At 37.4% G+C, this 22651-nt stretch overlaps 2 protein-coding genes across 6 annotated transcripts; both read right to left on the minus strand.

Moving 5' to 3' along the window:
* Window positions 1-108: 108 nt before the first annotated feature.
* LOC110372894 (deoxyribodipyrimidine photo-lyase) lies at window positions 109-9997 on the minus strand. Its single transcript, XM_049836248.2, has 7 exons — window positions 8321-9997; window positions 7996-8198; window positions 7486-7644; window positions 7060-7258; window positions 6642-6834; window positions 6114-6355; window positions 109-287 (listed from the first exon to the last, which is right to left on the minus strand). The coding sequence occupies exons 1-7, from the start codon at window positions 8742-8744 to the stop codon at window positions 121-123; spliced, it is 1587 nt and encodes a 528-aa protein (XP_049692205.2). The 5' UTR covers window positions 8745-9997; the 3' UTR covers window positions 109-120.
* A 30-nt stretch (window positions 9998-10027) lies between these two features.
* On the minus strand, window positions 10028-22432 carry LOC110372895 (ankyrin repeat and MYND domain-containing protein 1). Of its 5 annotated transcripts, none has more exons than XR_010278177.1 (17): window positions 22086-22431; window positions 21647-21820; window positions 21197-21406; window positions 20660-20872; window positions 20146-20351; window positions 19932-20052; window positions 19674-19854; window positions 18489-18999; window positions 17712-17880; window positions 17386-17628; window positions 15017-15256; window positions 14564-14702; window positions 14232-14469; window positions 13688-14039; window positions 12483-13607; window positions 11715-11886; window positions 10028-10057 (listed from the first exon to the last, which is right to left on the minus strand). XR_010278177.1 is itself a non-coding variant. In XM_064043666.1 (15 exons), the coding sequence occupies exons 1-15, from the start codon at window positions 22209-22211 to the stop codon at window positions 13395-13397; spliced, it is 3336 nt and encodes a 1111-aa protein (XP_063899736.1). In that variant the 5' UTR covers window positions 22212-22431; the 3' UTR covers window positions 11905-13394. The 5 variants fall into 5 exon arrangements, 1 of the variants encoding a protein (XP_063899736.1); XR_010278176.1 differs by lacking the exon at window positions 10028-10057 and adding an exon at window positions 11095-11247; XR_010278178.1 differs by lacking the exons at window positions 10028-10057; window positions 15017-15256 and adding an exon at window positions 11095-11247 and having other exon boundaries at window positions 22086-22432.
* Between the last annotated feature and the right edge of the window lie 219 nt (window positions 22433-22651).

Genomic DNA, 22651 nt, shown 5'->3' on the forward strand with positions numbered 1-22651 from the left:
TTTCTAAGGCAAAACTTAGTCATATTGCATTGAGATTACTAATATTCGATACGACAATTAGGTTACTTCTATACTGACGATTGATTTATACGTTATTTTTTCAAATACATAATCAGGTACTCATTTCTTAGGCACATATTTGTGTACTTTACCGCCATATCTGGCAATGAATGCTTTGATATCGAACTTGCGTTTACATCCGTCATAGTTCATGTAGCGTATCTTACCGAACACTGCACGCTCAGCCCAGCCTTGGTCGTGAATACCGCAGATTGACCACATACAACCTGAAAACATGATAAGTATGTTATCTATACATATAATAAATCTGTAAAAAAACTGTGTCTGTACATTGAATATATTAAAAAAATAATCATTGGGTGGGGTTTAGAAACAGTAATGGAGCACAAATCCAAAAAAAAAATTCTGTCTGTTTGTCTGTATGTCTGTATGTCTGTTTGTTTGTACACGCTAATCTTCGGAACTACTGAACGGATTTCAATGATTTTTTCTTTGTTGTATCAGTATTAAGCCTGGTCAACATATAGGCTATAATTTATCTTCGAAACTTGAAGACCTGATGCAGAACTCCAACAGACCAACAAAACTATAAGAGATACAAAAATGGTGCCATGGCAAAAATTGTTTCATGTGATGAGCATTTTCAGATGAGATAATAAATTTTAAGATCTGGAACACCTGATGTGGAACCCCAAGAGCCCAGCTTCTCTGTACCATATTCAGGTATGACGTTTTAGCAAAAGTTGTTCAATGTGATAAGCACTTTCTATTGACTTATACAAATTGAAGATCTAAAACATCTGATGTGGAACTTCAGGGGCCCAGCTAGACTATAGCATATAGAGGTACGAGTATGACGTTTTAGCAAAAGTTGTTCAATCTGATAAGCACTCTCTGTTGACTTATACAAATTGAAGATGTAAAACACCTGATATGGAACTCCAGGAGCCCAGCTAGACTATAGCATATGAAGATATGACGTTTTAGCAAAAGTGGTTCAATCTGATAACCACTCTCTATTGACGTATAAACATCGAAGATCTGGAACACCTGATGTGGAACTTCAAGAGCAATACTACACTTGAAATGTATAGAAATGAATGTTATGAAATAGGTATGGTGAATCAAAAAAAGTAATTAGTCCGTCTTTTAGATAACCCTAAAATAATGGACACGTATTTTTCTTTTCTCTCTCTCACAAACAAATAATAACGAAGATACAACACGCTTGAATTTTGTGTACAAAGTACAAATTTTACATACCTAGACGTGGCGTCACGAGCCCCCACTCTCCGACTTTGTTGCGTTATATCTCATTATTATTTTGTATGTCTCTCCAGACCTCGGGACTACAGAGTTCCGAGTTTTTGGGAGGCAAACGTGGGGCCGAAGCCAACACGCTGAAGCCCTTTGGAGACAACTTTAATGAAATGGTGACACAAAACCGACGATTATCCCTTTATCCACTATAGAAATGAACCCAAGGACAATCCCCTGTGGACGTCGTTAAAAAAAAGACAATCCCCGGTTCTGTGCTAAACTATTGCTAACTATAGAGGAAAACTACTTGGGCTATTGTGATGGGATGTTAGTGGATGACAATGTATTAGGTACACGTAAAAACGGCAGGTGGAGACTCGCCACCTCACTGGGCCCCCGGGAACCAGTCACTGAATAGCAACAAGAGGGCAACAGGGACATGAGCGGCTGAAGGATGAGGATACCTCGGCGGACTTTAAACGCAGATTACGCGCTCCCTGTGCTTACCATGAGGCACCTACCCTCCGAGCAGGGCTACTAATCCTGCTTTAGCGACTCCACTCTGGACGGCCAAGCCAAGCCAGAGGCGTGAGACCTACCCCCGTCATGATTCACTTCGACCAGCCGGAGATGGGGGACAGTATACTCCCTGTTCTCCCTGGAGAACTCAGTATATATAGCCCCGCGGGGTCGCTACTCCCCGTCATCAGCCTCAGATGTCCTGCGGTGCTTATATCTCATTATTATTGTCGTTATTATCTCAAGAGCCTTTGTCCCAATTATGTTAGGGTCGACTTCCAGTCACGATGCAACTGAGTACCAGTGTTTTACAAGGAGCGACCGCCTATCTGACCTCCACAACCCGCTCAACCCAACACCCCTTGGTAAAACTGGTCAGACTTACTGGCTTCTGACTACCCATAACGACTGCCAAGAATGTTCAATGTCAGCCGGAACCTACAGTTTAACTTCCCCTCCAAATAACGGTCATTGGTATCCAAAATGTACGTAGAAAGTACATACGAACTTAGAGAAGTTGCATTGGCAGGTACTTGCCAGACCTGGAATCAAAGACGCACGCACGCTCATACTTGAGAGATTGGTTCTCTACCCACTAAACCACCACGACTTCCACTAAGTCACCACGACTTTGTCATCTATTTAATGTTTTTTTACGTAATAATACATGTAATATTTTTGCCACACACAACTTAAATGCGGACTAATTAGAATCACTACTTTTATCCCTATGGTCACGTCTATTGCGGTTCAGTTTTCAGCGTTTTGTTTAGTCTGCTGTGCTTTAGCCGTTAAACTACAAACATTAAATAGGTATATGGAACGTTTCTAATGGTTATGCGTATTCCGTTGTTTTCAAGTCAACGGGCCCTTAAAATTCAATTTCAGACTATTCAGATCTTTGATTTTGATGACCCAGTAGTCGCTGGCATAAGGGACAGGATCCGCGTACGAAGTCGCGGGCAGAAGCTAGTTTATACTAATATAATAAAGAGGAAACATTTTTTGTTTGTGCTGTAAAGGCTCCGAAACTGCAGAACCGATTTGAAATATTGTTTCACAGTTGTAAAGCTTCACTCTTCTCGAGTAACATTGGCTAATGGCTATATTTTATCCCGGTATGTGCAGTAGTTCCTAAAGGACGTAGGTGAAACCGCGGGAAAACGGCTAGTAATAACAATAAAATACAAGCTTGGCACACTTCGTCGTGTGCGTTCGCGCAGCGGAATGTTGTTGAATTTAAAGATTTTAATTATGCAGATAATTAGTGTAAGACGTCCTATAATTGTGTATGGTAAATAAAAATTTGTGTATGCAGCCATTGTGGAGAAATTCACCAAAAACAGATTCCGCTGGGCGAACGTTGGCAAACGTTGTCCTGGCGGAACTTTTTTTAATCCATAGACTTTAGAAGAAAAGAGATGTGTCCGAAAATTAGTGTGTATTTGTGTATAATTGATTATGTATGAATGAAATCAGTGAATGCATAAACTTCGGAGAAATTCAAGTTTCCGCTACGCGAACGTTTGGCCATTAGCTAGTTTTCATATAAAGCGCTTACATAGAGAGCCGTAGATTTTTACATATGGTGTTTTGAATTTGTTTATATTTGTTTAAAAAACAGATTTAGGAAAAGTCGTAGGGTTTAAAAGATAAAAATATAAACGTAAAATACACTTATGAGGTCTTAGTTCTTAAAGTATGCAGTTTGGGGTCTAGATTTTCACGTTTACACAAACCTTGTAAGTGTCTCCAACATGTTGCCAAGTATCAATGATGTTCCGTTAGTAATTAAAAAGTTATAAGATATTTTACCATGAACAGATCACTGTTTACAAAGCAGTCGAATATCACGACGTTCTAAAGAATTGCATGGTAAAATGTATGCCAATAATTAGTTTAATCATTCATCTATTTACTTGCAAAATTTCATGTCATTAAATTCAGTAATTAAAGAAAGACAATTATAATACTGACGGAGCATCGAAACCCTACATAATCCGACCAAGTTCGGATAGCTACAAAAAAGCAGCCGTGCCATATGTCTAAACAACGTTCTTAACTTGGTAGGTTAGTATTTATTAATATGGTACAGTTACGTACACAAGCGATAGAAAAAAATAAAACAATGGTATTTCTTGATTGAAAAATATTTTTTTAATAATAATGCCACTATCTACGATAAAAATAAATCTTCAATTAACAAGTACTTCTCTATTTAAATATCCGTGTACAAAAATATTTTTATATTAATGTATGTCTCTTCCAGACCTCGGGACTATAGACTCCCGGATTTTTGGGAGGCGAACGTGGGGCCGAAGCCAACACGCTGAAGCCCTTTTGAGACAACTTTAATGAAATGGTGACACAAAACCGACGATTATCCCTGTATACACTATAGAAATGTACCCAAGGACAATCCCCGGTTCTGTGCTAAACTATTGCTAACTATGGATGAAAACTACTTGGGCTATTGTGATGGGATGCTAATGGACTAGGAATGGGGAAACTACGGGAACTATGGCACCTGCCGATGACAATGTATTAAATACATGTTAAAATGGCAGGTGGAGACTCGCCAACTCACTTACTGGGCCCCCGGGAATCAGTCACTGAAAAGCAACAAGAGGGCAACAGGGACGTGAGCGGCTGAGAAGGGTGAGGATACCTCGGCGGACTTTAAACGCAGATCACGCGCTCCCTGTGGGTCCAGCATCACCGGCCCACTCGCCACTTACCACGAGGCACCTACCCTCCGAGCAGGACTAACCTTGCTCTAGCGACTCCACTCTGACCGGCCGATGAAGGCAAGCCAAGAGGCGGGAGACCTATCCCCCGTCATGCTTCACTCCGGCAAGCCGGAGATGGGGGACAGTATACTCTCCCTGGAGCACTCGGATATATTTTTATTATTATTACTTACATAAATTACTTGACTACGTGATTAAAAATAACGTTAATAAACGTTACGTATTTTAACTAAAATGTCGTAGATAGTGGCATTATTATTAAAAAAATATTTTTCATTCAAGAAATGCAATTGTTTTATTTTTTCCTAACGCTTGTGTACGCAACTGTACCATATTAATAAATATACTAACCTTCCAAGTTAAGAACGTTGTTTAGACATATGGCACGGCCGCTTTTTTGTAGCTATCCGAACTTGGTCGGATTATGTAGGGTTTCGATGCTCCGTCAGTATTATAATTGTCTTTCTTTAATTACTGAATTTAATGACATGAAATTTTGCAAGTGAATAGTTGAATGATTAAACTAATTATTGGCATACATTTTACCATGCAATTCCTTTAGAACGTCGTGATATTCGACTGCTTTGTAAACAGTGATCTGTTCATGGTAAAATATCTTATAACTTTTTAATTACTAACGGAACATCATTGATACTTGGCAACATGTTGGAGACACTTACAAGGTTTGTGTAAACGTGAAAATCTAGACCCCAAACTGCATACTTTAAGAACTAAGACCTCATAAGTGTATTTTACGTTTATATTTTTATCTTTTAAACCCTACGACTTTTCCTAAATCTGTTTTATAAACAAATTCAAAACACCATATGTAAAAATCTACGGCTCTCTATGTAAGCGCTTTATATGAAAACTAGCTAATGGCCAAACGTTCGCGTAGCGGAAACTTGAATTTCTCCGAAGTTTATGCATTCACTGATTTCATTCATACATAATCAATTATACACAAATACACACTAATTTTCGGACACATCTCTTTTCTTCTAAAGTCTATGGATTAAAAAAAGTTCCGCCAGGACAACGTTTGCCAACGTTCGCCCAGCGGAATCTGTTTTTGGTGAATTTCTCCACAATGGCTGCATACACAAATTTTTATTTACCATACACAATTATAGGACGTCTTACACTAATTATCTGCATAATTAAAATCTTTAAATTCAACAACATTCCGCTGTGCGAACGCACACCACTTCGTCAAGGCTATATAAATATTGATCCGTTTTCATTTTGTTTCACAGATTAAATCTGTCCTGGCAACCTTGCTTACTGGGTCATGACAAAATATAAGTTGTTTGTTGGCGAAAATCCTTTTACTTTATTTTCACCAAATTCATAAACATGAGTTTTTCGTATAACAAGTTGTGTTTACGTGAACTTAAGCGCATTAGACCTTCAGATTATTAATTCAGCTAGTTGCATGTCTGAGTTTGCTATAGTTCTCAAAAAATATGATTTTGGGACGACAATTTTCATTTGGCTCGACAATCTGCAGTAAGGGATGTTTCTAAAGAAAGGTAGTAAGTAAGAAGACAAAATCTAACTTACCAACATAACCACTGGGATCGCGACCATCAATGCTGTAATGATCATTCAAGTATATCGCATACTTGAGCGCATCCTCAGGCGAGGGCGTCCATTCCAGGATCTTCTTAGCCCAGTACATGCGCAGAAAGCCATGCATCTTGCCTTCTTTCACCAGCTGTATCTGTGCAGAGTTCCACAGGTCGTCATGTGTCTCTGAGTTAGCTAGCTGCTCTAGCGTGTAGATGTGTGTTCTTTTGTCTTTTCTGTGAGGTAAATTAACATCTGGTATGACATAATGGAAGGTGACATGCAGCTTTGGCTAGTATATAAGGGTAGGTAATAAAGCATATCCATATCAATATTTTGCCTATAAGATGATGTAAGAGGGAAAAGTATGAAAAAAGATGAAAAAGAATTATTTGCAGCACAGACTGACCAAAATTGGGATAAGGGTAAGATGATGATCAGATTTGAAATCCTGTTTATTTTTGGTAATTTAGATATAAAAGCTTATAATTATAAACAAACACATAATTGAATAAAATTTACCTGTGATCATCTAGAGTTTTCTGTGCCCAATTGCTGGCGCCTTTTATACTGTCGTAATGTTCGCAGTAGAAACAGAAGTTATCTGCAAGCTCACGACGTACAATGGCTTCTTCTAGGAATGAGTTCACAGATTCAGTGCATTTAGATTTCTGTTGCTGAACGCAGAGAGCAACTCTTTGGACTGATATTTGACCTGCAATAAAGTAAACGGGAAATTATTGGAGGTTTTATATTGATCAGTTGTTGATATTATACAAGGCCCAACTGAAACAAGGTACTATTAAAATTATAGGTAGGTTGTGATGACCTGATAAATACAACATGTATCAATGAGGTCTAATCTAATTCATTTTCCAGTGCTATTTGTCCCATGATCAACTTACTGTTATGACAAATTATTTACTAAAGTATCACTTACCAAAATGAAACCATGGTGACAGATTGCTAAGGGCATTCATTGTGGGGTCATTTCTCTTTGTTGCAAACACTTTAAGCCTTTGGTCGAGGAAGCTCTTGAGCATTTTAACAGCATTGTCATAGCCCGGCCGGGCCCATTCTACTGGGCCTACGTTTTTGTCAGCTTCCCTGGACACTATTGCTTCATCCCAGTCTATAGGCTTTAATTACAAGTAAAATATATTACTTTTTGCATCCTTGCAATCAACAGGTACTTTTTGCAATCCTATTATAATGCTAAGAAGAAGTCATGAATGATGTTTTTTTAAGGAAAATATTTAATTATTTTCAAACTTGACTTTATATAGATCTTGGTTACTAAACTCTTAACTATGCATATATTCTATTTCAGTAATATTTGTTTATTAAACATATTAATTATATTTACCTCTGGCTCAAACTTGGCACTGTATGGATGCTTGATCACTGGTGGGAACTCTGTCAGGTATTCATCCAGTTTGGAGTTTATTTTGTTCCTTATAGTTCTTGCTGAGTACTCCTGTTTGTCTGAAGCTACCCAGCAGGGCACAATGTTGTGGGCATCCACCTAGAATATAGAAATAATGTCATGAAATGTGTAGTGTGCCAAAATAGTTAGTGCAATATAAAAATTACAATACATAGTGAAAATTATATGATTACCATAGCTCTGAATTATGTTATTATGAATAATTCCATAGTTATGTGCTTGCATCAAAATGTTTACATTACTATGGATCTTCCCAAGACTTACAATGTTTAGTTCTTTAAGGTATGTAGGACCACCGCTTTTAGTTATTGTTTGGTTTGTTATCTCAAGCAGTGTTGTGAGAAAGTCAACCTCTAATTCTTCTTACACTTTAATACAAAGATAAATAAATCATAATATTTTTGACAGCAAAAAAATTGTATTACGTACCTGGATAAGTGGAACACCTTTCTTCAACTTCTTCTTAACACCATCCAGCCAGCCGAGAGGCACTCGCAATGGATTGAAGTCACAGACCACAGCTCCTATGTTATGTTTGACAACCCATTGAGGCAACACCTCAGCACCACTTCCCTCCAGTAAGTGGAATGATATGTTGAGCTTCTTGCAGTCTGCTGCCACTTTCTCTAGACCTGGAAATAAAATAACATGCAGGGTATAAATATAGGTACAGTATCTGGTATAAAACTAAGCTACTTTGTGAGTTTTTCTGAAACGTGCATAGTAGTACATAATCAAAAGTAGTTTTGTTTACCTTTAACTAGGAAATCAAACTGCCTAACAGAGGCGTCTAAATATTTGGCAATCAAACAAAAACACACGTGCAGCGGTACTTCGTTTTTCAACGCGAGTTTCTGAGCGAATAAGAAGGCCCAGTTGTCCTGAACACGACTATCTCGGGACATCCAGTACACGACCCCCTCGCACTTATCAGGTACCATCTGCTCCAGAGATATGATTCTAACGCGTTTTTTATTGAATTTATATTCTAAAATTGATTTGGCGGTATCTTCGCGTTTGTCTTGTAACTTCTTCATAAACTCTTCCACATTTGAATTGCTTTCTTTGTTCTCTGAGGAAGATTTGGAAGTTAACTTTGTCTGACTGAGCTTGATCTTTTTCGGTGCAGAAGCCATATTAACTGTTCTGATTAACGATGGTAAATAGGGAAACCTCATATAATAATAACAAAATCTAGGTTGTTAATAACCCGCCCATAACACAAGAAAATGCTTGCTAGCTTGCTAGTGGCTGGCTTTGGCCCACAGAACATATATACCCTAAAGGGAAGAATAACGACTCCGTACAAATTTTATGAGGAAATTTTTCCTTACCGGCCGGCGCCATCTATATTCCGCCCACGAAAACTAGAGAGTAGAAGCTAGGGCGGGAGTTTCAAACTACAGTATATTCTATAGGTCATTTTTATTGCATTTTATGCACAAGTACAGGGGCCCGATTCTCCTAAGTTAATAATGTTAAAATCGAATAGAAATTGAATCGCAATATGATCGCAGTAGCAGTTTTAACCATATCGGGCATTCTGCTACTAATATAAGACCAATCGTATTCCAACGACATTCGATTGGTTTGCGATTGGTCTGCTATTTTGGTGATTTTGGTCTATACGGTAGTTTGCTCTACAATCATATTGCAATCGTAAATCATTTGCAGACAAAATGATTCATTATTGAATGACAGAAAAGGATAAAAACGTTTATTTCAAAGAAAAATAGCGGAATGCCACATATGCTTCAATCGTAATTGAGTCGGGATTGAATCTCAGTCGAATGTGAATCGACTCGACTGAATCGTAAAATTAGGAGAATCGGGCCCCAGTGCGTTCGTCGATTATGGCTGAGCAAGATTATCACATTTTGCTCAGCAATAATCGACATGAAACACAGTGTACTTGTGCATAAATTGCTAATATTTATCTTTATAGAGCAGTGCAGCAGTGTAATAAAAGGAAGATTACAGTACAAGAGTTTTTTATTTAGCATGTTAATAATTATAATTTATTTCCAGAAATAGGGTACAAAAGGTGTTCATAAATCACAAGTATGTGCACCTATGTAATGAATTTTAAAATACATGAATTTAATCAATTTAGGTAGGTATTTCAGACATTTTCGTCCAAAATAACAAGTATGGATGGGCCTATTGCATACAATTTCAACATCAAAACATAAACAAACAAAAATTCTAGTTAGTTTTAAAGTGTTACTATTATAAAAACAAGACTATGTTATTATACAATAAAGAATACTATCGATTTGTTTAACAAACAACAAGTTTACAGACATGGTTTAAATTATTCTATCATATTGTGTAATAAACGTTGGTGTTATTTCTTCTTTATTATAGAAATGATTAGGAAGAGAAAGACACTAGACCAATTATATTTTGATATTTACAAACATTTACTACACAACAAAAGCTATATATCAATGTATTTCGTTCGGGCTGAAACAAATTTTTGAAAAACGATCTTGCCAAGTTTTAACATTTCAAACATTACTGCAGCCAAATCTGTTTTTCTCAAATAACTTTAAAACTGTAATAAAATATGTGTGCGTTCGTGCAGCGGAATGTTGTTGAATTTAAAGATTTTAATTATGCAGATAATTAGTGTATGACGTCCTATAATTGTGTATGGTAAAAAAAATTGTGTATGCAGCCATTGTGGAGAAATTCACCAAAACTGATTCCGCTGGGCGAACGTTGTCCTGGCGAAACTTTTTAATCCATAGACTTTAGAAGAAAAGAGATGTGTCCAAAATTAGTGTGTATTTGGGTGTAATTGTTTATGTATGAATGAAATCAGTGCATGCATAAACTTGGGAGAAATTCAAGTTTCGCTTCATGAACGTTTGGCCATTAGCTAGTTTTCATATAAAGCGCTTACATAGAGAGCTGTAGATTTTACATACGTTGTTTTGAATTTGTTTATATTTGTTTAAAAACAGATTTAGAAAAAGTCGCAGGGTTTAAAAGATAAAAATATAAACGTAAAATACACTTTAGAATTTTTACCGAATCATAATTTTAAACTCTATAAAATTATGCACTTCTTCTGGTGTTTCGGAGACTAAAATATTTTTGCAGTTATTACAAATATTTTTATATTTTTTAATTATGAAGCCACAGACATAAGCACATGCTTGTAGTTCGCTACTTCCTTCCTCCAAATTTTGTTCCAGGGAGGAAATAATATTTTCTTCAATTTCATTTTCTATAACAGACTCCGATTGTTCCGTTTCAGTGTGCATGTCTGTGGCTGGTGTCAATAATTTTTGTATGTTTTAAAGTGTATTTTACGTTTACATTTTTATCTTTTAAACCCTACGACTTTTTCTAAATCTGTTTTTTAAACAAATATAAACAAATTCAAAACAACGTATGTAAAAATCTACAGCTCTCTATGTAAGCGCTTTATATGAAAACTAGCTAATGGCCAAACGTTCGGCTGAAACTTGAATTTCTCCCAAGTTTATGCATGCACTGATTTCATTCATACATAAACAATTACACCCAAATACACACTAATTTTTGGACACATCTCTTTTCTTCTAAAGTCTATGGATTAAAAAAAGTTTCGCCAGGACTATGGATTCTGGATGGACCGGCAACAGGTTCAAATATGGCAGATTGATCTGGCACATTAGAAGTTGTTGTATCCTGTAAATTGAAAGTTGATTATTTTAAATAAATTTAAAGATAACTCTTTAAATTTATTAGTCATAGATGAGGTAAATGTAAAAAAACATATATACAGTGTTATGGAAAAAACCAACAACCTCTTAAGAGGTCATTGTACTCATCATATATTTAATTTTTTAAATTTATATCTTGCAATTGGTTGGATAACCATTAGCAGATTTTTTGTGGGAATTCATTTATGCGAAAGTTCATTCTTCCAGTAAAGAATCTGCCTTCATATATAATTCTTACTCTGCTCTACTCAAATTCCCAATTTGGTGGCGCATAGAGCCCATGTACCTCCATAATCTTTGGGTCCAGGCCTTGTCTATGTCATTCAGAAATAGCTTTGCATAGTACAATGAACACTGAACATAATGTCTGTATTTCTGTGCTATATAAGACAGGTGTTTTAAATACACTTTCAAAATGATAATGGTACTAACCTTTTGGCATTGAACATCAGGTACAGCTGTTCTGAACAACTTCTTCTCATTAAAGCATGTGCTTTTGAAATGTTTGCTGCATAGCATCTTATGTTGTTTATGGAGTGCGTCCTGGAATTTTGGTGAAGACCAGGCTTCGTTTGGGAAGCAATACTTTGCCCATAATTCACAACTGAAAATTAAAAATATCAAAATTACACACTCATCATCAGCCTTCTAATGTTCCCACTGCTGGGACACAGCCTCCTCTCTAGGAGAGGGCTTGGGCCATAATCCACCCCGCGGGCCCAGTGCGGATTGGTGGATGTCACACGTCTTCGAATTTTTTTTTGGTTCTAGGACATGCTGGTTTCCTCACGATGTTTTCCTTCACCGTTTTGAGAGCAGTAGTGACGAAATAAATTACACAAAGTTATGCGCCAGATCGGGTTTGAACCCGCGACCTACCACTCGTAAGTTGGGGCAGTTACCACTCGGCCACCACTGCTCTCAAATTACACACTATTTTAATCATTTTCCGAGTTAAGATATTATTATATCATGTCAGTGGGTAGTCTTCGCTTTGATTGAAAGAGATGTTATATTAGATACGGGAATGGTGTAAGCAAGAAAACTTTTATAGTAAGTACCTAATGATTTTGGCAAGGAAAGTTGGGACTTAAGTATATAGGTATATATGTTACGTGAGTTTGTGGTAGTTAGAAGCGGAATTAACAATAAATGTGGTATTCTATGTCGTCTAAGACGAATAGCATGGAGTGTACATACCGCAGAGCATTTTTAGTGCCAGGCTTTGGAAACCGATGCAAAGTGATGCTGGGATCTTTAGAAGGTGAAGATCCACACAAGCAGCAGATTCTTGTGTTTTCTTTTTGTGAACTCATCGCGAATTAAACACAAAACAAAATCAAACAAGTCACTGTCTCAACACCGAGTCTATATCTCACAAATACACACTTAATTTCACCAAAACACAGCAACGGAGGAGCAAGCTCGACTCAACGTTATCAATGTATGTAGAATTAAATGGAAGTAGTTTATTTATTACAAATAAACATTAGTACAAGATAAAATGGTGCGCAACCGGCCGCAGACATTTTTCTTGTGACGTCAACAATGTCAAAACCAATATGGCGTCCGGACATTAGTGTTGCCACACATAATCCCCCATATATATTTTCTAATAAGTAATATTAAATTTTATATCTAATATTTCTCAACTAAGTATATTTTTTGGCATTAGAATAATAGCTAAAAGTATCTTCAAGGGTAATTTACTTTAAAAATCAATTTATACGCTCATTATTAGGGAGAATACGAAATTGTATTTTTGGTGGCAACATTATATATTTATCTCTTTTACTCTGATGTCGTTGACTCTCTCTTGTTTTCAAGCCCACCTTAATGCAATTCGTAGAACAAACTTGACAGACCCTGCTTTGGCCCGGGTTCAGTCGGTTTTGTTTTGTTTGACTTTTGAACTGTTATGTCATGTAAGTTTATGTCAATGTCAAATAGCGCAATAATAACGATAAAAAATTTTACTGCCGCCTTAAATTATTTTATTCAGAAAGATTCAATTATTTTATTTCCATGTTGTAGCAAAAAAAACAAGATAAACTAATTAGCACAAAAACGTGGAGTGCCACAAAAACAGCATGAAAGCATGAAAGACAATAATTAAGTAACTTCTGTGGTAGTTTCAGTTGATTCTGGAGTTGGGAAGTACTTGTCTTTTAGATGACTGCTGCATGGATGACAATTTACTCTATCGACATTAATTTTCATGCACTCAAATGAGCAAAATGAGACGAGTTTACATGAGTCGCAAGTAATCTTAGCGTCATCAAGTAGCGGCATGGCACATTCGAAGCACACGTTGAATTTTTCTGCCTGAAACCGAGAAATGCTTGAGTTTACAATCTCGGTTACAAAATTTAAATCTGCACGAAAGTTACGAAAACATGGTATACCCCTTTAACAGTCAGTTCGGGAGTAACGTAAGGCCGAATAGCTGGTACCATGTCCGGAGTCGACATTGTAGCCAATTTATGTTCATGAATCAAAACTTTTACTTCCCGGTCTATCAATTCTTTCTCTTGAAACGTTAGTGAGGGACACCGCAAGATTTTTCGTGTCCTCTTGTAATAAAAATGAATTATACACAAAGTTTTTTTCAAAATGTTTTCATCGTTGTACATTTTTTTCTTCGTTGTTTTCAGGACATCCCAAATCTCTAGACATCTAAATGCAGTCAACCATAGACCTGCACATTTCTTATTCTTATGTTCTTTTAGAATCATGTTCCAGTGACGATGGCTGAACCTTAATTAAAACAAAATTACTACTTGCAATAAATCTTGAAAAACGTTAACTTGGTAAGAACGGTCAATGACAAAATCTAAATACAATCTCCCACAAATAATGTTATCCTACAGAATGAAATAACCTGAACATCAGAGAATTACAAAATATAGAATCTTCGCTAAATAGAAGAAAAGCATGTGATCGACTCACTTGTTTACAATGTCAATGAGCTCCTTCATCAGCTTCGCTTGCAGCCACCTTATATACAGAAGTCTCGCACACTCGACCACGAGCTCTAGCGCCTGTCTATAATCACCAGGACTGTCATCAGGGGCCTTCCCTTGTGTCTTAGCACCGCCTGGGTTTGCGCCTTTCGCTCCTGCTGCGGGCTTTGCAGGCGCTTTTTCCTCTTTTTTGGGCTTATACTCGCTTTTACTTTTTTTTGCGCCTTAAGTTTGAAAAGAAAGTTGAACATTATAGTTGAGTTCATGTTAAATTCACCTTCTTATCTTTGATTGTTTTGGAACTAAATATTGGCTAACCTGTGGGACTGGGAGGTTTGCGCGCAGATTCTAACTCAAGTAACGTCTTTCTCACATACACGAACAGATTGTCATACTCTTCTTTTCCATTCCGGCATTTTATTAATGGGTCCGCTCCAAACAATAGCAGATTTGTTAGCTAAAAAAGTTGTTAACATTTAAACGCGTCAATATCTTGATGAGAAAATTAAGAAATGAGATTTATGCGGTTTCCTTAATTCATTACTAACTCTTAAAACCGTCGTATATTATGTGCTCAATCGCTCAACGGATTTTAATGAAATTAGGTATAAATATAATCCGAGCATGAGATAGGAAGGACTACTTTTTATCAGGACTCGGGACGGGGGTGGAATATCTGCCTCTGCTGTTATTTTTCTTATAAGTGGGGAAGTGCGGCTTTAATGATGATTCGACAATGATTTTACTAAGGAGTATTTAAGGAAAACATACCGTCTGCAATCTCTCCGAGAGTGGTATAGATTTGCAAAAAGGGAAGTAAAACATCTTGACTAGCATAGTTTGGTTGGAATTGTTGATAATGGCATTGAGGTCAGTTTGGGGGCTTTTTATGAAGATGTCAAATAAGTCCATACTTTTGGTCATGGCTACGTCTACCGCAGATAACCCGTTATATTGGGCTATAGGACTGCACCCATATTTAAGCAGTAACTCGACAATTTGGTTACGGATCTGAAAAGTGAAATACAATACATTCATTATGTATCGTATAAATCCGTCACGCTAGCAAAACTATTCGTCTTTATCTAGACACACGGCAGTGTGTCCGCCAAGTTCGAGCAAAAAAAGCGACACACCGGCCGTGGGTTATATTACACGAACCATTTCGGGCCAAATTCGACCCCCCTATAAATCAAAATCTATTTTATTTACGCGTATCAAATTTCTAGTATCTGTTGAGACCCCCTCACTTATGTAAAATACAAAATTTCATTAATATACCTATTGTAGGTCTTGAGATATTGACGTCAGAAAATCGCTATTTTTACTATACACTCACTGACTGACTGACTCACTCATCAAAAACCTAGACCACTTCCAATGGTCGTATTGACTTGAAATTTGGCATGGAGGTAGGTCTTTATGTCAAGGTAAAGGGAAAAATCTGAAAATGGCCAAGTGTGAGTCGGTTTTAAAATAAGGGTGTAAATTTATACCCATAAGGAACTAAAACGAACTAAAATTATCTATATTTATATAATATATCTTCGAATGGTCGTACCGATCTAAAATTCGTTACAAAGGTTTGTATTTAGTCAAAGTAAAGTAAAAATCTGAAAACGGCCAAGTGTGAGTCACTTTCGAAAATAACGAATGTGTAACATAATACATGATGACATGTCATGTCAGTCAGTTGGTAAATCTGTAAGAAGCAGAGTGCATATTCAAAAATCTGAAAGATAGTATAAATGAGACATTTCCTTAACTAACTTAATCATAAGTAAAAAAAATAAAATAAACAACCTTACAAAAATAAATGAAATCCCACCCAAAACAAAAATGTGAAAGACTGCCAAGTTCGATAATATGGGAATGCTTCGCCTATAAAAGAAGTGAGATCTGAATAAGTACCAAGTTCCATACACATACCTCAGTTAAAAATAGTTACTTTTTAATGATGTTACTTGGCAAGTTTTAATAGAAAATTAAATACTTGATTCATGGCGTTTAGTAGGTTTATAACAAGGTGTATGAAACTTGCCAAGTAACGTCATTAAAAAGTAACTATTTTTAACTGAGGTATGTGTATGGAACTTGGTACTTATTCAGATCTCACTTCTTTTATAGGCGAAGCATTCCCATATTATCGAACTTGGCAGTCTTTCACATTTTTGTTTTGGGTGGGATGAAAATTGTCCCAACTGTCTACCCAGTCTACCTTACCTACCTACTTTAAGAGTATTTCTTTTCACACTTCCAAAGTTCCAACAGAATCCTACTGTAATATTTCTATACCTACGTAAAAGACTTTTGACTTTTGGGAGTTTAACATGTAACTCTATATGTAACTAGCTGTTGCCCGCAACTTCGTCTGCGTGGGCAATATAGAATAGTCAAAATACTACTTATCCCGTAGGAGCATTCTTTCACGTGACAGTATAATTAGGATTAGCACTTAGCAGTCGCATTACGTACTGATAGGTTCAAACTAATACATTTTACATCCTTCATCATCTTTTATTTTATCACCCGTGGGGGTTGAATGGGGGTTAAATTAATCAAAATCGTATTTAAGCGAACGTCATCATAAAATTCTGATTCGTCATCAGGACTTCTTCATAAAATCTAAGAAGATGTATACAAACTTTCATCCCCTATTTTATCCCCTTAGGGATGGAATTTATCAAAATCCTTTCTTAAGGGTTGCCTACGCCATAGTAGCTTTATGCATGCAAAGTCTCAGTCCGATCGGTTTAAAACTGACAAAGTTTCATACAAACTTTCATCCCCTATGTTATCCCCTTGGGGGTAGAATTGATCAAAATCCTTCCTTAGCGGATGCCTACGTCATAACATCTACCTGCATGCCAAATTTCAGGCCGATCCGTCCAGTGGTTTCAGCTGTGCGTTGATAGATCACTATGTCAGTCAGTCAGTCAGTCACCTTTGAGTTTTATATATTTAGATGTCTACTAAATCGATTTGGATAAAATTCTTTCATTGTTGTAAAGCTTTATAAGCTAGGTATATTTTGTCCAGGTACGGAAGAAGTTCTATTGGAACGCGGGCGACATCGCGAGAAGCAGCGGACATTGGAAGCGGAGCTAGTTATTTATGTATATTTTTGGCGATTAACCAACCTCGATAACATTAACACTTTCAGGTTCAGCCTCAACTTTCCTTGCAATTACCGCGTGCAGTAACGTTGCTCCATCATCTTTGGTGACCTCGGGAACCACTACACTAGACGGTCTCAGTGGTTCAGGGACTTCCAGCCGACGGTTTGGGTTCGCCCCATGCTCCAACAATGTGCGTATCACTTCCAAGTTGTCGTAGGTTAGTGGCCCACTGACTGCCAGGTCCAAAGTCGAGTAGCCAAATAACTGAAAAAGAAAAAAGGTGAAACGTTGAGTTTGTTGTAAGCGCACGATTTTGTGTGTTATCGTAAGTTTAAATATCAAGTTACTTGTGGATATTCTTCATCAGGATCTGCACCATAGTTCATTAGGTGGCGCACTAGATCTGCGGAACCCGACACGGCGGCTATTACCAATGCCGGCTGCGGACATGTCACTTTGCGCGGGTCCGCACCTTCATGCAACAACTGTAGGATAGTCCCCATTATCCGCGACAGCCTGAAATGTATTACATTAATATATTAATTAAGAAAGTGGTTCTTACGCCACGTTTTTCATACAAGTAAGCAAGGTAAGTAAGGGGATTCACGGGCATCCTGAACCAATTACTTTCTGTTCCCGGGTAAGATGTTGCTTTATGTTATTCTAAAGTATTTGCGCTCACATACAAACCCACGAAATTCCAAACTTTTGCTTTATTATGTTAGTGCCATTACTATATAACCTAACACTTCGAACGTATTGAGCTTAGTCTGCATAAATAGGACAGTAATCTACCCAGGTAGGTATCTATAATTGCCCGGGTTACTGGGTTGAGGAGGTCAGATAGGCAGTCGCTTCTTGTAAAGCACTGGTACTCAGCTGAATCCGGTTAGACTGGAAGCCGACCCCAAAATAGTTGGGAAAAAGGCTCGGAGGATGATGAGGACAGTAATCTACTTACATTCTCCATGTGCAGGATCCTAAATAATTTGCTCGTTGACAAATGATCCTGCTATTTATCGTGCTACCATGCCAAAGAGTCTATGTATAATCTAATATTCTTGAAGTGAATCCTTACACTCAAATCAAAAAAATAACGATAATAAATTAAAGCATTTACTCACTTTTCTTGTTTCATTTGTTCAATAGTATCAATAACATCTTCCTTGTCTTGCCACATATTGTCTCTGCTAGGTTTCATAGTATCCTTAAAAAGTTTAGACGAATTTTTCTTTGTATTCTTCTCTGGCTGCTTCTTCTGGTCCTCCTCAGTTAACAAGAGCACGTCTCTACTCATGTCGTGCACTTCAAAAATGTACGGTATCGGGCTAACCTCACTGATTACTGAAAATGCTTCGGCAACTTGTATCAAGTATTCAGTATTAATACTATCATAAACTCGCTTATCTTCGACTGTGTCCGTTTTCGTATCAGATTCGGACAGTTTTTGCACTTCAAGTTTTGGTGACGTGTCTGGTTTTTTTTTACCTCCAGCAGTCGGTATGTCTTTCACTGAAGGTTTTCTTCCTAGAGGAGGCTTGTTATTTTGTTTGCTGGGGGACTTTTGTAAACTGTCTGTAGCTGGTTGTAAGTCACGGTTTATATGCCATTCCAGAATTGATTCTTTTGGTGAAACTACAAGTTATGAAAATTTTTTTTCTTCATCTAAATAGCAAAGTATTTTCATACTTGATAGTCATGTTAAAAATGTTTTTGAGATAAGCGAATAAGTGCGGTTGGCAGATAATAATTTTGCAATCGTTTGCACAGCTGCATTGCGGTGTCGCTTTGTAAATAAGATTGTAGCCGACGCCGGCACAGACTCACTCAACACATAAGTCAATAGGTACTACATCTTTATGTCCTATAACCTTAAGCCATGTATTCACTGGGAAACAATTTTTCAGTTACACAGTTTCTGTAACATGACGTAGATGTTTACAGCAACAATGTTTCGGAAACTCTGCCGACCACATCCTCAACAGAAACAAAATTATATGTTTCTGAAACAAATAATTTTGTTTCAGATATTGTTTCTGAGACAGTGTTTATAAACAATTGTTTCTCAGTGAATACATGGCTTTAATTTTAGGCAAAATGGCCGATCTGCTTAAGCGGGCACTGTGGGCATGCACTCAACCCTAAGTTATTAAAACGTCACATTTATTCTTTTTTTTTATTTTTATGTACTCTTCTTATATACTTTCTAATATGCCTACTCCGTTATATATTTTCATGTCTACTCTCCTAATCAATGTCATAGTCAATATTATACATAGACCTAAACATCTAGATCATTCTATACTTACGGGGTCCTGCAGGCGGTGGTGGTAGTATAGCTTGTAACATCGCATTGTATGGTATGCCTTGCTTCTCCAAAGTGTATCTCAACAGAGCGATACCAAGTGGTGTGCAGCACGCGTCATTGTACGCGTCCACATCTGCTCCAGCTTCCACTAGGAATTGTATAATATCTGGTTGATCCCCACACTGAATAAAAAAAACATCATCATTTGTGCCTCTAATACTTTGTAGCGCGCAAGTGTCTCCGTTAAGGGGTTACTCACAGCCGCATACATAATAACAGAGTTTCCCTGCAAATCAGAAACATCAGACATGACGTCACTTTCATTTATAAGCTGGGCTACATTCGCGATATGTCCCAAATACGCTGCCATTAGTATTGTCCTGAAATTTAAATAATAACCAAACATTGATCATTTAAGAACCAGGAGCATTATAAAGTTTCTAAACTCGAAGATGACCTGATGGTGTACAAACCTACAATCCAATTCGTGCTTGCCAGCTGGCTTAAAGGCCTTTCTGGGACCAGACAGTATATTTTTGAGGCTGACTCGAGCGTCCTTCCTCTGAAACTCATGCGTAAAGCAGTGCTTCATCATATGGATCAAAGTCTTGTTGTTATTCCAAGCGTAATAATACGTCTTAGTTTCCGTGGCACTATCTTTACTAGCGGAACTTCCGTCCTGTTTGAAAGTCAATTCGTTAGTCTAGTCTTTTGATCCTGGTTCTAACTTAACTAGAATAGGTTTCTTCCATTTATAAGATATTTTTATGATCAACTTCTCCCGTAGGTGTTGCAATGATCATAATATGTGTAGGACTGGATATATAATTTGGACAAAAAAATACTACATCGTCATCAAACCAATAATATTTGCATTTTAGAGAAAATAAGTGGAGAATGAGGCTCATAAATAAATGCGCAAACATTGAAAGACTGTTGCTTATTACCTAATTTTATCTAGTTACATATTAAGTCTAAAAGAATAACCTTTTCTTTAACTTCAATTTCTTCCGGAGCGACTTCAACCAGCGTTTCGATCTGGTTATCATAGTAAGCGCGATCGAAGGCCTCCACATGACAAAGCTGGCTGGAAGTGTCGGTGCAGTTCTTAGGGTACAACTTCTTCCATTTTTCTGCGGCCGCCAACGGCTTTGCCCCATATTGTTTCAGAAGTTCTATTGCTGAGTTCACTTCACCGATCTTTGGAGATAAACGGATCAAAGGCGATTAAAACATTTATTAAAAAAAAGTGTTCTATAGATACCATATGTCATATGTGGGTATACTATTGAGTTTATTGTGTTGTAAGAGGACTTATAGAAGAGTATATTTTCAGATACGTGAGCGTAGGCGTTAAGGTAGAACTTGGTCTGGGGACTTTAATATTAATCTACTCGAAGCTTTAAAGGAAGGAGTTTTATTCTTTCGGTTGCAAGTACGTTTTAACCAAACCCTTGACCCTTGGCCTATATAGCAAAACAATAGACCCATTTACACATAACTTTTTATGAATATTCTACTAACAATCCTCGTATTCGTAGACAGCAGTATTCGATTCGGTGCTACCACGGTGGCACCGACTGGGTTGGACACCAAATCAATGGCCACGCTGGGCACCGCCGGTTGCCAGGCTAATCTGATGAGCTGGTACCCGTACCAGAGACCCACGTCTTCTCGCAGACACGCGTGGGTCTCAACTCCGGGACCCCAGCGGATATTATGTTGCCATAAACCCTGGGAAAGTGTAGAACTGAACTGGAAAATTTTAAATTTTACGATCCCGTCTTCTCTTTCTAGCGTAGGTTTCTGGCAGTTCTGAAGTAGTGTTTGAAGATGTTAAAGAGTAATTCAGGGGGTTCAAATCACTGATCAGATTGGACCAGTCTGGCGTCCAAAATGTGTAATGATTCCTAAAAAGTAATATATAGGTCTTTATTAACTAGAAATCTGGAAGGTAGCATCTGGAATACAAACATTAAAAACCCGTCCATCTGGGTATGACATCAGGCCATACCCATGCAAGGCGTTGTTGTAGAATCTGCCCTCGTAGGTAAAGGCGGAGTGTTCAGGTCCTAAATACCGCCAGCGGTAGTCACCAGCGCCGTGCATCGTATCCCGGTGCATGGAACCATTGTACGACTCTAGAGACTGCAAGAAAATTTGACATAACCTACCTACGTATATTTTGATGCAATACCTACATGGGCAGAGGTCTACTATGTGACAGGGTATGGAAGTAGTTTATTATATGTAATAAATTATTACATAAGTATAATATGTTAGGTTAGACTTTTTGGTGGTTCTTCTATTTGTCTGTACGGCAAGTACCTAACTATTTCATGTTATAAATAGATAGTGGCAGAAATGGACGGCTTTCTAAGACGTTGATTAGGTAAATATGTATATCAGTGACCTCAGCCCCAGTCCAGTTGTGCATTCCCTTCCCATTCTTCCTGTTCTCCTCATCCCTCTCTCCTGTGTAGTACTCCTCGTACGGCCACATCTTGTCCGCATTGGTCTTCGGCGGATTGCACGGCATCTTGGACACCACATCAGATCACAGCTATATATCTTTAAAGGAGTTATTCCCAATTTGTCATTAGTACCGATTGGTCACCAACTATTTTTTCCATACACCAAATCCCAATTGGTCATTCGAGCAAAATAAATAATTTAATATTTAAATTTTGAGTTCCGATTCGTCACCCGCATAAAATTTCACGTATCAGAGTACCGTCAGAAATAAAAGTGTTAGAAGAAATTTTGAAAAACATCGATGTAGGTAAAGGTATAGCTCTCATATAAATATATAATAAAATTTACATTAAAACACAGGTGGAGACAACATGGGCATTTTATAAACCCAAAAATGTGACTCGATACTTTTTGTACCGGTAACAAAAGTACCAGGGGCCCATAATTAGCAAAGAGATTGTATACCTACATAAAAATGATGAATGATGGTGTAAATTGGTATGT

Source organism: Helicoverpa armigera, chromosome 3 (genome assembly GCF_030705265.1).
Source record: "Helicoverpa armigera isolate CAAS_96S chromosome 3, ASM3070526v1, whole genome shotgun sequence".
Taxonomy (NCBI): Eukaryota; Metazoa; Arthropoda; class Insecta; order Lepidoptera; family Noctuidae; genus Helicoverpa; species Helicoverpa armigera.

Excerpts from the sequence above, each read along its gene's own strand:
- LOC110372895 (XM_064043666.1), bottom strand. The coding sequence starts at position 22,211 with ATGCCGTGCAATCCGCCGAAGACCAATGCGGACAAGATGTGGCCGTAC. Across the intron at positions 21,821-22,085 it reads ACAACTGGACTGGGGCTGAG|TCTCTAGAGTCGTACAATGG; the intron begins GTCACTGATATA and ends ATTTTCTTGCAG. Across the intron at positions 13,608-13,687 it reads CCGAACTGACTGTTAAAGGG|GCAGAAAAATTCAACGTGTG; the intron begins GTATACCATGTT and ends TCTCGGTTTCAG.
- LOC110372894 (XM_049836248.2), bottom strand. The coding sequence starts at position 8,744 with ATGAGGTTTCCCTATTTACCATCGTTAATCAGAACAGTTAATATGGCT. Across the intron at positions 8,199-8,320 it reads GTTTGATTTCCTAGTTAAAG|GTCTAGAGAAAGTGGCAGCA; the intron begins GTAAACAAAACT and ends TTTTATTTCCAG. Across the intron at positions 6,356-6,641 it reads AAAACTCTAGATGATCACAG|AAAAGACAAAAGAACACACA; the intron begins GTAAATTTTATT and ends TTTACCTCACAG.